At 44.9% G+C, this 13,389-nt stretch overlaps 1 protein-coding gene across 7 annotated transcripts in view; it reads right to left on the bottom strand.

Moving 5' to 3' along the window:
- Nucleotides 1-13,062, bottom strand: part of EVI5 (ecotropic viral integration site 5) — a 237,619-nt gene extending 224,557 nt beyond the window's left edge. For 4 of the 7 annotated variants that reach the window (XM_017346082.3, XM_017346083.3, XM_017346084.3 and 1 more), the window contains exon 1: nucleotides 12,366-12,863. In XM_017346082.3, the coding sequence (XP_017201571.1) occupies nucleotides 12,366-12,407 (42 nt within the window). In that variant the 5' untranslated portion in view covers nucleotides 12,408-12,863. Of the gene's footprint in view, nucleotides 1-12,365; nucleotides 12,864-12,924 lie in introns of those variants that run through there. The other 3 variants (XM_008264880.4, XM_070078034.1, XM_070078035.1) reach the window with 1 other exon arrangement.
- Between the last annotated feature and the right edge of the window lie 327 nt (nucleotides 13,063-13,389).

Below are 13,389 nucleotides of genomic sequence, written 5' to 3'. Positions count from 1 at the left end.
TCTCAGGTTAAACATACCTCTGGTCTATGACCCAGTAATTCCACCCTGTTTATCCAAAAATTAAAACTGTACGTTTACAAAATGACTCAGAGCCAAATGTTTATACCAACTTTATTCACAATAGCCAAACGAGAGAATAAACAAACTGCCAGTGTGGTGACACAGCAGGTTAAGGTGCCACTTGTGACAATGGCGTTCCATAAGGGAATGCCAGCTGGAGTCTCAGCTCACTGCTTCCAATCCAGCTTCCTGCTAGTGCACCTGGGAAGGCAGTGGATGACGGCTCAAGTGCCTGGGCCCCTGCCACCCATATGGGAGATACAGATGGAGTTCCAGGTTCCTGGCTTTAGACTTGCCCACCAGTCTAACTATTGCAGCCATCTGGGAAATAAACCAGCAGATGGAAGATATATATATATATGTGAGTATATACATATATACATAAAGATATGTGTGTGTATACATATATATATATCTCTAATAAATAAACATTTTTTAAAAAGGAACTACTGGGACTGATGCTGTGGCATAGTGGATACCATATGGGCACCAGTTCAGGTCCCAGCTGCTCCATGTCCAATCCAGCTCTCTGCTGTGGCCTGGGAAAGCAGTGAAGATGGCTCCAAGTTTTTGGGCCCCTACACCCACACGGGAGACCTGGAAGGAGCTTCTGGCTACTGGCTTCAGATCATCCCAGCTCCAGCAGCTGCAGCCATTTGGGGAGTGAACCAGTGGGTGGAAGACTGGTAATTCTGCTTCTGCCTTTGTAACTCTTTCAAGTAAATAAATGAAGCTTTAAAAAAAAAAAAAAAAAAGGGAGCTACCAAATATGTAACAACATGGATGAATTTCAAAAACCTGTTGACCAAAAGAAGCCAGACAGAAATACAGATGGTACAATTCTATTTATGTGATGTTCATCCATAAGAAAAACTAATCTGTGGTAAAAGAAATCACAACTGGGAATTAACTAAAGGAACCACGAGATGGAGGAGCTGTCACACAGCTGTACACATTTATCAAAACTCATTAGGGGCCGACACTGTGGCATAGCAGGTAAAGTTGCCACCTGCAGTGCAGGCATCCTCTATGGGTGCTGCTTCAAGTCCTGGCTGCTCCACTTCTGATCCAGCTCTCTGCTATGGCCTGGGAAAGCAGTAGAAGATGGCCCAAGTCCTTGGGTCCCTGCACCTGCATGGGAGACGCGGAAGAAGCTCCTGGCTTCAGAAAGGTGCAGCTCCAGCCTTTGCAGCTAAATGGGGAGTGAACCAGCGGAAGGAAGGCCTTTCTCTCTCTCTCTGCCTCTGCCTCTCTGTGTAACTCTGACTTTCAAATAAATAAAATCTTTGAAAAAAAACTCATTAATCTGTATACTCAAGAACTGTGTATTTTACTACCTATATTTTATCTCACAAAATTTTTAAGAAAACATTAAGATTTAAAACATATTTGCATTTTTCCTTAACTAATTATAAAAAGCCTCAAAGGGTGGGCATTTGATGCAGCCTGCATCCCATATGAGAGTTTCTGTGTTCAAGTCCCAGCTCCATTCCTGTTCCCAATTCCAGCTTCCTGCTAATGGGGCAGTAGTTGATATAGTTGGGTTCCTGCCACTCACAAGAGAGACTCAGACTGAGTTCCAAGCTGCTACTTTCAGTATAGCACAGCCTTTGCAGTTGCAGGCATTTAGGGAGTGAACCAGTAGAAGTGAGACCTCTGTCTCTGTTAGTCTGTTTCTCTCTCTCTATCCCTCTTCGTCTCTACCTTTCAAATAAATTAAGTAATTTTTAAAGTCTCAAAATTTAAGAAAAATTAAGCTATTGCTACGTTATCTTTTAAAAAAATTATCACCTCAGAAACAAGAATATATTAACTGGGTCTTCTTTTGATTTGCAAATTCTGAGCAAGGGCTTTTGTCTACACAGAATATAAGTCTGCATTATCTCTTCTATATCTATCATTCTGCTTGACATACAGGGGATTCTAAATGTGTGACCTCTGATGTTTATATAAACTTCTAGGTCATTTGCTAATTTTTCTGATCTTGAATGTTAAACATAAATGTACCATGTTTGATGGCCTCCTCAAATATAACCTCGCTCCTTCAACAGAACAGATGCTTTTCCATATTCTCAAAAAGTTTCTACATGCATTCCAAATAAGCATTCAAAGAACTATCTTTTTCAGGGGTTTATTCCCTGAACTTATTGAAGTTCATTCTCAACATACATCAATGTCTATCTTATCATCAGTCTTCTCAGCAGTCTTCTCAACCCTGGTATCTGGTATACCTGAACATAATACTTTTTCTTCTTTATCATGTATTCTATTCAAATATCATGTTACATAATTATTTCTTTCTTAAAGCTACAATTTTATCTAATATCTGTTAACAATGTTTCAGTAAACTTACAAGCATCATTTATGAAAACAATGGATTCATTTTTGGAATAGCTAAAGATCCATACAAGGCCAAACAAGACAATAACTAATCATCTGCGTACCAATTGAAAGACAAAATTCTCATCCTCACTTCTAAATCAGTGCTCACACCTTCCTATGAACAAACTGAAAACAAAACAAACAAACAAACAAAAACACAATGATCCATCACAAAGCCAGTTCTGTTCCTATCTCTCAGCAAAGTCCGTTCCAAGAACATAAGGGCTAGCAGTTTCCTATGGAGAGAGTCCTAGTAATGAACTTACAGGACACTGAATAGCAAAACCAACAATGAAACTCAGACAAGAGCCAGTTTGACCAGCTTTAGGGAACATTTTTCAGAGTACAGCTGTAAGGACTGGATGAGTACAAAGAACAATTAACAACTACTAAGCCCACATTGTCTTTGTTCACTCAAAAGTTTACTGCCGGCCAGTGCCGTGGCTCAATAGGCTAATCCTCTACCTAGCGGCGCCGTCACCCCGGGTTCTAGTCCCGGTCGGGGCACCGGATTCTGTCCCGGTTGCCCCTCTTCCAGGCCAGCTCTCTAATGTGGCCAGGGAGTGCAGTGGAGGATGGCCCAAGTCCTTGGGAGACCAGGATAAGTACCTGGCTCCTGCCATTGGATCAGCGCAGTGCACCGGCTGCGGCGGCCATTGGAGGGTGAACCAGTGGCAAAGGAAGACCTTTCTCTCTGTCTCTCTCTCTCACTGTCCACTCTGCCTGTTTAAAAAAAAAAAAAAAAGTTTACTGCAAACAGCACAGGCAAGGAAAGCTCTCTTGAGGTACAGATACAGTAAGTAATAAACAGAAATTCAAGAAATAAACACACAAGGCAAGGCTGGCGCCGCGGCTCACTTGGGTAATCCTCCACCTGCGGCGCCAGCACTATGGGTTCTAGTCCCGGTCGGGGCGCCCAGTTGGTTGCCCCTCTTCCAGGCCAGCTCTCTGTTGTGGCCCGGGAGTGGCCCGGGAGTGCAATGGAGGATGGCCCAAGTGCTTGGGCCCCGCACCCATGTGGGAGACCAGGAGGAAGCACCTGGCTCCTGGCTTCGGATCAGCGTAGCATGCCGGCCTTAGCAGCCATTTGGGGGGTGAACCAACAGAAAAAGGAAGACTTTTCTCTCTGTCTCTAACTCTGCCTGTCAAAAAAATAATAAATAAATAAATTTTAAAAAACCACACAAGGCAAGTTGCAATAATGAGAAATGCAAGCTTATGAAGGCACAGTCAACAGGTTCTATCTATCTACAAAATGCAAATTAGCTAACTTACATATTTCCAATGAAGAAGGACTAGCATACTACAACATAGTAGTAACTGCCAGAGTCATCCCTCGTTGATATCTTGAATTTTATATGCAAACACAAATGTAAAACAATTCATTTGTGGTAAAGTAAAAGGAGCAGTGAGCATTTTGTACAGAAGCAGATTTTTGTATAAAACTTGTTAAAATCAATTTGAAGAGCAATTTGGTGTTGACAGCTTTTTATTCTGCTACAACTTTACCAAAAAATAAACAAAAACCCATCCATACTTGGAATGGGCTTTATGACACTGCAGGTTAAGCCACAGCTTACAAGGCTTGCATCCCAAACCAGAGTACTGGTTCAAGTCCCATCTGCTCAGCTTCTGATCCAGCTCCCTGCTAATGCTCCTGGGAAGACAACAGAAGATGGCCAAGTATTCAGGACCCTGACAGACATGAGGGAGACCAGAATGGAGTTCCTGGCTGCTGGCTCTGGCCTGGCCCAGACCTGGCTGTTGTGGTCATTTGAGGAATGAGCCTGCAAATGGAAGATCATGATCGTGTTCTCTCTCTCTCTCCCTGTCCCTCTGCCTTTGAATAAATAAATAAATAAATAATTTTTTAAAAAGATTTATTTTATTTATTCAAAAGAGTTACAGAGAGAGGTGGAGATAGAGAGAAAGGTCTTCCATCCACTGGTTCACTCCCCAGATGGCCGCAACGGCTGGAGCTGCGCTGATCCGAAGCCAGGAGCCAGGAGCCTCTTCCGGGTCTCCCACGCAGGCACAGGGACCCAAGGACTTGGGCCATCTTCTACTGTTTTCCCAGGCCATAGCAGAGAGCTGGATCAGAAGAGCAGCAGCTGGGATTAGAACCAGCGCCCATATGGGATGCGGGCGCTTCAGCTCAGTGCATTAACCCACTGCGCCACAGCGCTGACCCCAATAAATAAATAAATTTTAAAAGAAAAAAACACATCCCCTTGCATCATGAGAACATTTTAATACAGGAAAGGATGGATAAAACTTAAAGGTGAATACTTTAAATTACAAAACTTAGCCCAAAAGAAAACCTATTATATTGAGGATAATTTCACTTAATCATGAACTTCAGAGTCAAAGTCTATCCCAAAAAGTTGCCTTGAGGGATCACAGAGATCCACAGTCCAATCCATTTTTCCAGTCACTCATTTCCTCCCAACATGAGTTTCCCTCATTTTAGGCTTGACATGACTTTACAGAAAGTATCAAATAGCTCACAAGGCTGGATTTCTTTAAAATCATTTCCAATCTTGAGATAATAAGATTCTGAGATAATGAGTACTTCTAAAAAATTTTTGGGACTTCTAAAGAAACAGCCACTTGACCCAATAGTGTCTTTCTCCTGACACTATGTAGACACTTACACAAGTATTTCAAAGTGCAACCCCATCAAGAGGAGACAACAATGGAGGACAAACAGCAACACTTTTATAAAACGGAAAGTACACTTCCAGGGTAAGACAGCAGACTGAACACAAACATCTAATTTTGCTTTCTCCCAAAACTCTACTAAACAAGAATAAAGATTTCGTTATTGCTATTTTATGCTATTTTTAGGACATAAACCATAAGCACATGAAGAATGGAAAAAGAGACAAGAGTAACAAAATTTTGGAAGCTAGAAAGAAGTTGGATAATTACTTAGCCCAAAGATGTTAATTTTTTTATTATTATTTTGAGAGGGAGAGTTACAGAGAGAGGGAGAGACAGAAGGACAGATGTCTTCCATCCCCTGGTTCACTCCCCAAATGGCTGCAGCTGAGCTGATCCAAAACCAGGTGCCAGGAACTTCTTCTAGGTCTCTCACGTGAGTGAAGGGGTCCAAGCACTCAAGCCATCCTCCTCTGCCTTCCCAGGAGTACCAGTAGGGAACTGGACTGGAAGTGGAACAGCCAAGACTCACTTAGGATGCTGGCACCACAGATGGTGGCCTAACCCACTACACCATAGCGCAGGCCCCAGATCAGTTAAATTATATACTACCAGTTCTGAAGACCAAAAACAAACCCAGTTTACATCACAAAATCCTCAAAAGGCTCAAGAACTGCCAGAACAGAGAGGGGAAAGGAGACTAAAATAAGAATGAACTAGGGAAACGCTGAACAGGTGGAAAACTAGATCTCCTCTGAGCTGCTGAACAGTCCTACCCTCATCACGGTAGATGACTGGAGATTTATCAACTCAGCAGGGTAAATCCCACATGGTGGAAGACACACTAACCGTTAGTAGGTATACTAACCAAAAGAGATAAATTATATGACCCTCCCTACGAAACGCTCTATTGCGCATTACCCAGTCCTCACTGACTGCAATGCCAGAACACTGGCAACCAGACCTCAATCTTCCAAGCAGAAAACTGGAAAATACTCTGGAAAATCAGGCCCAAAGAAAAGACACACACTGGAGACAGGCTCGCTAGTCCTCCAGAACAATGGCTTTCAGTCTTGGCCACACACTGGAATCATTTGGGCAGCTTAAAAAAAATAAGGATGCTAATCTATGGAGATAGAAATCAGAACAGTGGTCAGCTTTGAGCAAGAAATGGGGACATAAAAGAATGGTACATGAAGGAATTTTCTCAGATTTTCACCTTGCTCTTGAATCTTATACTGGCTACACAGCAAAAATCATCAAAATGTAAACTTAAATTGCATGCATTTTATTATATGTAGCCGCATCTGAATTTTTCAAAAATACTGCTACCTGAACCCTACCCCTGGAGATTCTGATGTATTGAGTCTAGCTTTTTTAAAGCTTTCCATGTGATTTTAATGTGTTTAATGTGCAGCCAAAGTTAAGAATCACTGCTTCAGATTCTAGATTACAGGGTAAAACCAGAAGTTTAAAAAAAAAAAAAAAGCCATACTTACAAGCTCAGGGCTTCTGATCAGCTTCTAGCTACCAAATCTTAATCATGAACAGGCAACCGAGGATTACCAGACCTATAAGGGGAGTTTCTACTGTTGAGACTATACCAAACAAACAAACAACAAAAAGTAATTGGGAGGAAGCAAACTGTGTGAGAAAAAGAAAACGTAAAAGAACTATCTTTGACATCCCCAGGTAAGAAAAGATATGGCATCTGGGGCCGGCGCTGTGGCGCAGTGGGTCAAAGCCCCGGTCTGCAGCATCAGCATCCCAAATGGGCGCCGGTTCAAGTCCCGGCTGCTCCACTTCCCATCCAGCTCTCTGCTATGGTCTGGGAAAGCAGTAGAAGATGGCAAAAGTCCTTGGGCCCCTGCATCCACGTGGGAGACCTGGAGGAATCTCCTGGCTCCTGGCTTCAGATAGGTGCAGCTCCGGCCGTTGTGGCCAATTGGGAAGTAAACCAGTGGATGGAAGACATTCTCTCTCTCTCTCTCTCTCTCTCTCTCTGCCCCTCCTTCTCTCGCTGTGTAACTCTGACTTTCAAGTAAATAAATTTTTTTAAAAAAAGATATGGCATTTATGAAACAAGAAAAGAGACAGAGGAATAAGTGATTGAAGAGAGAAGAGGAAGCAGAATCTGCCAGCCTGCAGCAGGGTCATGAAGCAAGACAATCTGGTTCACTCAGGTCCAGCACTGTCCAGTTCAGTGGTGGAAGGGCATGGGCTCACGAGAAGCATAGTGGCTTTAAATCAGTATAAGGTATAGGTTCCTTTTTATACCACTATCCCGAGCTTCTCAAAAATTTTTCCTCCAGAAACCCTGGAAAGTAAAGATTCTAGACTCAAAAAAATAATAGAGTGAGGATCAAGACCAAAAGCCAAGAGATTAAGCAAAAGCACGTTTAGCAAACGGCAGCCCTGACCCACAGTCTACTTCCTTTGCCCAGATCTCAGGACCAAGCATACACAGCAGCTCCCCTCCTTATTCTGGGGAACACATTCCAAGACCCCGAGTGGTGTGGAAGTCTGAAATCTCATACAGTGCCTCTTCCGTGTGAACTAAGGACCTACCACACGTTGTGACCATAACTTTGGCAGTCTGCCTTGCAACAGCAAAACCAGCACAAATTTCTCTTTCCTTCATAATTTTATAGACAGAAAATTTGTCCCTAACACAGATCTTAGGTAGCTCTGCACACATTTTTTTTTTCCTTCCTTAGTAAGTCAAGAACTTTCACCTTTTCACTTAAAGGAAGTGCTTTACAGCTACTCACTGGAATATCCAAATTATCAGCAACACTACTCTTGTCCTTTGGGGCCACTGTTCAGCAAAATAAGGGTTACTTGAACACAAGCACTGCAATACCAAAGACAGTCCATCTGATGACCAAGATGGCTACTAAAAGTGGCTACTAGGTTACAGTGGTGTATACAGTGTGGATATGCTGGACAAAGGGAGGATTCACTTCCCAGACAGGGCAGTGAGGTTTCAACATGCATAACGGCATACAACTCAAAATTTTTTTGAACTGTTTATTTCTGGAATTTTCCAGGTAATATTTTCAGATCTTGCTTGAGCATATGCAACTGAAACTGTGAAAGTGAAACTGCAGATAAGAAGGAACCACTTTACCCCATTCCTCTCCATGCCCCTACTTGATTTAGGTGCCCTGTTTTGCATGCTGTCAAACCAATTTCCATCCTGGTATGCGTCCTACTGAAGAACAATGTCTTTCACTTCTACTGCACCCTCTAGACTATAAGCTCCTTAAGGACAAGAGCAGCATCTGATGCAGCTTTGTATCCCCAGAGCCTAACACAATGACTTGCCACAGGAGACACTGTACAAAAACAAATACCATGCAAAACTACCTGCAATATCACAGCACACTAAGTATAATTTGGACTGAGTCATGAATAAAAAACAAAGATTTAGAATTTGATAAAGAATCACATCTAGAATTAATTTAAAATCATCCCAGAGACACTGAAAAGTTTCAATTTTAGATCTATATGACGGTCACAAATGTTTTAAAATTATCATTTGTAATAACATGAAAAACATCAAATACTTAAGAATAAATAACAAAAGATGTGCAAAACTTCTACACAGAACACTATGAAACACTACCTTGAGAAATTTTAAGAGATTAATAAAAAAGTAGACAGCTATACCACATTCATAAATTCAAAGACTTAACATTGTTAAGATGTCAATTCTCGGGGCCAGCATTGTGGCTTAACAGGTTAAGTAAGCTACCACCTACAATGCCAGCATCCCATACAGCTACTAGTTTGAGTCCTGGCTGCTCTGCTTCTGATCCAGCTCCCTGCTAAAGCACCTGGGCCATAGCACCCACATGGAAAACCCAGAAAAAGTTCCTGGCTTCGGACTGGCCTAGTCCTGGCCATTGCAGCCATTTGGGGAGTAAACCAGCTGATGGAAGATCTCTCGATCTCTTCTGTCTCTGTAACTCTGCCTTTCAAGTAAATAAAATAATCTTAAAAACAAAAAATGGAGCCAGCACTATGGCATAGCAGGTAAAGCTGCTGCCTGCAGTGCCAGCATCCCATGTGGGCCCCAGTTTGAGTCCTGGCTGCTCCACCTCCGATCCCGCTCTCTGCTACGGCCTGGGAAAGCAGTAGAGGATGGCCCAAGTCCTTGAGTCCCTCCCATGTGGGAGACCAGGAGGAAGCACATGCTTCTGGTTTTGGATTTGCACAGCTCCAACCATTGTGGCCATCTGGGGAGTGAACCAACAGAAGGAAGACCTCTCTCTCTCTGCCTCTCTTTAACTGTGCCTTTCAAATAAATAAATAAACCTTAAAAAAAAAAAGTCAATTCTCCCCAAAGTAATGTACAGATTCAATTCCAATTCCAAAATTTGTAGAAATTGACAAGCAGATTCTGAAACTTATATGGATGTGTAGAAAGCCAAGAATAGCCCAGTTATAAGGATCAAAGTCACATATCAAGGCTTATTATAAAGTTACTTTAATACAGCGGTATCAGTACAAGGATAATAAAGTGACAAATCAGAGTGTTCAGAGACAGACTCATACTTACTCATACAGATTCATCTGATCATGAAAAAAATATCACTGTACAGAAGGTAAGGATGGTATTTTCAATAAATGGTTCTAGGGGGCAGGGATTTGGCCAGCAACTGGTATTAGAATGCCTGGTTCGAGTCCAAGGTACTCTGCTTCCAATCCAGCTTCCTGCTAATGCCCACCGGGGAGGCATCAGATGATGGCTCAAGTACTCTGGGTCCTAGCCACACATGTGGAAGCCCGGATGGAGTCCCAGATTCCTGGTTTTCACCCCCACCCAGCCCTGGCTATTTGGGGGCATCTGGGGAATAAAGGAGCAGAAAGATTTCTCTCTTTCAAATAACATGGAAGTAAACAAAATTGTTGTAATAATAATCAGTGGCACTGGGTCAAACAGATATCCACATCATAAAGAGTGAATCATGCAGTTTATCCTTTCAAGTGGGCAAAGACAATTCTTACAATCCATCTAGAATTAAATGTAAACTGTATGCCTTAAATGCAAAAAGTAAAATTTCTACAAGGGAACACAGAAAAATATCTTCATATCCTTAGGCTAGCACACAAAAAGCAGCAGCCATAAAGAAAAAGTCTGGTAATGGGGCCAGCACCGTGGCTCACTTGGTTAATCCTCCACCTGCAGCGCTGGCATCCCATATGGGCGCCGGGTTCTAGTCCTGGCTGCTCCTCTTCCAGTCCAGCTCTCTGCTGTGGCCTGGGAGAGCAGTAGAGGATGGTCCAAGTGCTTGGGCCCTGCACCCGCATGGGAGGCCAGGAAGAAACACTTGGCTCCTGGCTTCAGATCGGCGCAGCAACAGCCGTAGCAGCCATTTGGGGAGTGAACCAATGGAAGAAGACCTTTCTGTCTGTCTGTCTCTCTCACTGTCTTTAACTCTACCTGTCGAACGAACGAACGAACGAACAAACGAATGAACGAACAAGAAAGAAAGAAAGAAAGAAAGAAAGAAAGAAAGAAAGAAAGAAAGAAAGAAAGAAAGAAAGAAAGAAAGAAAGAAAGGCAGACTTGTAAAATATTATTTCATTAAAACTAGGAATTTCAGATCAGCACCGTGGCTCACTTGGCTGATCCTCCGCATGCGGCGCCGGAATCCCATATGGGTGCCAGGTTCTAGTCTCAGTTGTTCCTCTTCTGGTCCAGCTCTCTGCTGTGGCCCAGGAAGGCAGTGGAGGATGGCTCAAGTGCTTGGGCGCCTGCACCCACGTGGGAGACCAGGAAGAAGCACCTGGCTCCTGGCCATATAGGGGGTGAACCAACTGAAGGAAGACCTTTCTCTCTGTCTCTCCCTCTCACTGTCTGGAACTCTGTCAAATAAATAAATAAATAAATAATCTTAAAAAAAAAAAAAAAAAAAAAAAACTAGGAATTTCAACATTAAAAAAAAATCATTAGAAGAATGAAGAGGCAAGGGACCGGCGCTGTGGCATAGTGGGTAAAGCCGCCACCTGCAGTGCCGGCATCCCATATGGGCAGCGGTTTGAGACCCAGTTGCCCCACTTCTGATCCAGCTCTCTGCTATGGCCTAGGAAAGCAGTAGAAGATGGCCCATGCCCTTGGACCCCTGCACCCACATGGGAGACCTGGAAGAAGCTCCTGGCTCCTGGCTTTGGATCCGCACACCTTCAGCCATTGCAGCCAATTGGGGAGTAAACCAACAGATGGAAGACCTTTCTCTCTCTCTCTCTGCCTCTTCTCTGTGTAACTCTGACTTTCAAATAAATAAATAAATCTTTAAAAAAAAAGAGAGAGAGAGACAAGATACAAATGCATTATATAAACCAGAAGAGACTCATATCTAGAATAAGGAATTATAAATCAATTGATATTAATCATACCGATGAAAACTAAGCTAAAAGACTAGGCATTTCACAAGATGACACCGGAATGGCCAATAAAAGATACTCAACCTCAATCACCAGGAAAATGCAAAATAAAACCACACTGCTATAAAACTGCACCTCTACCAGAATGGCAACAATTTTCTGAAGCCACAAGCATCAGCACAAACGTGGGGCAACTGGAATAGCATTCCTCAAGATTGTTCAACAATATCCAATACTAAAGTTTAACATCCACTCACCTCAAAAGCTAACTATTCTCCCAGATACACCCCTCCTAGTCATGTTCTATTTTCTAATCTCTGGTGGTTCACTTAGTAAAAATTCATTACCTGCACACTCAGCATTGGGAACTTTGTGTGTATATTGTACTGTCACAAGTTTTCTAATATTTCTTTGACACAAAGTTCTCAGAGAGCTCAAGGTTAGCCTTTCAGAACAGAAAGAGAGTTTCTGGGACAAAGACAAAATTTTACTAGTGAAATTCCAAAGCAAAAAGAAAGCTGCTAACACATACCAGCCGAGAAACAAAGATAACGACTACCAAGAGATCATTTTTCTCCAAGTTCATGAAGCACTGGGCTTCATTCTCTCAGCAAAGAAAGGAGTTTATTATCCCACACTGCGACCCAAAGAAAAGATATCTTTGCAAAAAATGCTGGTGCTTTTTTGAAATGACCCTGACAGCCTAGACAGGAGAAAAGCGAGGGAGCCATTCCAAAAGTTCGGGTTAACTCGTCACTGAAACAGTACCGACTGAGATGATCTAAGACGCCCAAAGACAGACAGAATGAAAAAAGAGCGAAAAATCACAGCAACCGTAACACCAACACCGGCACCACAATCCAACCTACCGGAAATCCTGTGGTTAATTTGAGGCTTGCCCCGCTAGTCATAAGGTGATTCAGTGATGGCTACAAACGCTCCTCAAGCGCATCCCTGGGAGTCGCCTGGCACACCTGGCTTGTCCATCACCTGCCCGGAGACGCGGCCGCGCCGGCACCCCCGAGGCCACACACAGACGCCAACTTCGCAAGTAAAGGGCGCACGCAGGCGGTCTCACCCCACCTCAGGTCACCCGGAGGGAACGGACCTGTGGCCTCGAGGGTGGGGGGTGGGGGGTCAGTTTCCCCGGGACTCCCGAGGAAGTGCCCCCCGAAGCCGCTCCGCCTCCCCGCAACTTCGCAGGAAGACCCGCCGGCGGGTTTCCTCCCTGGCGCCCCCAGGAGCGGGGTCGCGGGCGACGGCTGCAGACGAGCCGGCGACCGCAGGGAACTTAGGCCCCGGCGGGGCCGCGAGCGCCCGCTCCGCAACTTTGGCGGCCGCCCCCGCCCGCCGCGCCTCGGCCCAGCTGCGCGCCCCTCAGAACCCCGGGCTCGCCGCCCGCCCCGGCCTGGCGCAGCGCCCCCTCACCTTGGAAACGCTGGGTGGACTTCGCTGTAAACATTAACTTCCCATGCAGCCGGCAGCCGCGCCGCCGCGTCCCAGAGCCTCGGCCCCGCTCTCGGCTCCGCGGGCCGTCCTCTCCCGCGTCCTCAGGCGCACCGCGCTGGCTCGGGGGCTCAGGGCCGCCTCCCGATCTTCACCCAGTCCTCCGGGCACCGTTGCCGTCTCAGCCACCGCCGAGCCCCTCGCCCGCCGCCCGCCGGTTCTTCCAGGGTCCGGCCCGGCCGCGTCAGGAAAGCCCAAGGCGCAGGCGCGGCAGGGCCTTAAAGGGACCCAGCCGCCTCTACCGCATAATGGGTTCGAGCAGGTTAGGGGCCGGGCGGGCTGGCCGAGGAAAGCAGAAGCCGAAGGGATTGGGCCGACTGGAGCGGGGGCGGGGAAATCGCGCGCTCCTCCGCCTCTCTTTCAAAGCAGCAGCCCTCGGCCCTGCAG

The sequence above is a fragment of the Oryctolagus cuniculus genome, chromosome 7 (genome assembly GCF_964237555.1).
Source record: "Oryctolagus cuniculus chromosome 7, mOryCun1.1, whole genome shotgun sequence".
Classification (NCBI taxonomy): Eukaryota; Metazoa; Chordata; class Mammalia; order Lagomorpha; family Leporidae; genus Oryctolagus; species Oryctolagus cuniculus.
The sequence above is the reverse complement of the archived record's forward strand: the minus strand, read 5'-3'. Positions and strand labels throughout refer to the sequence as shown.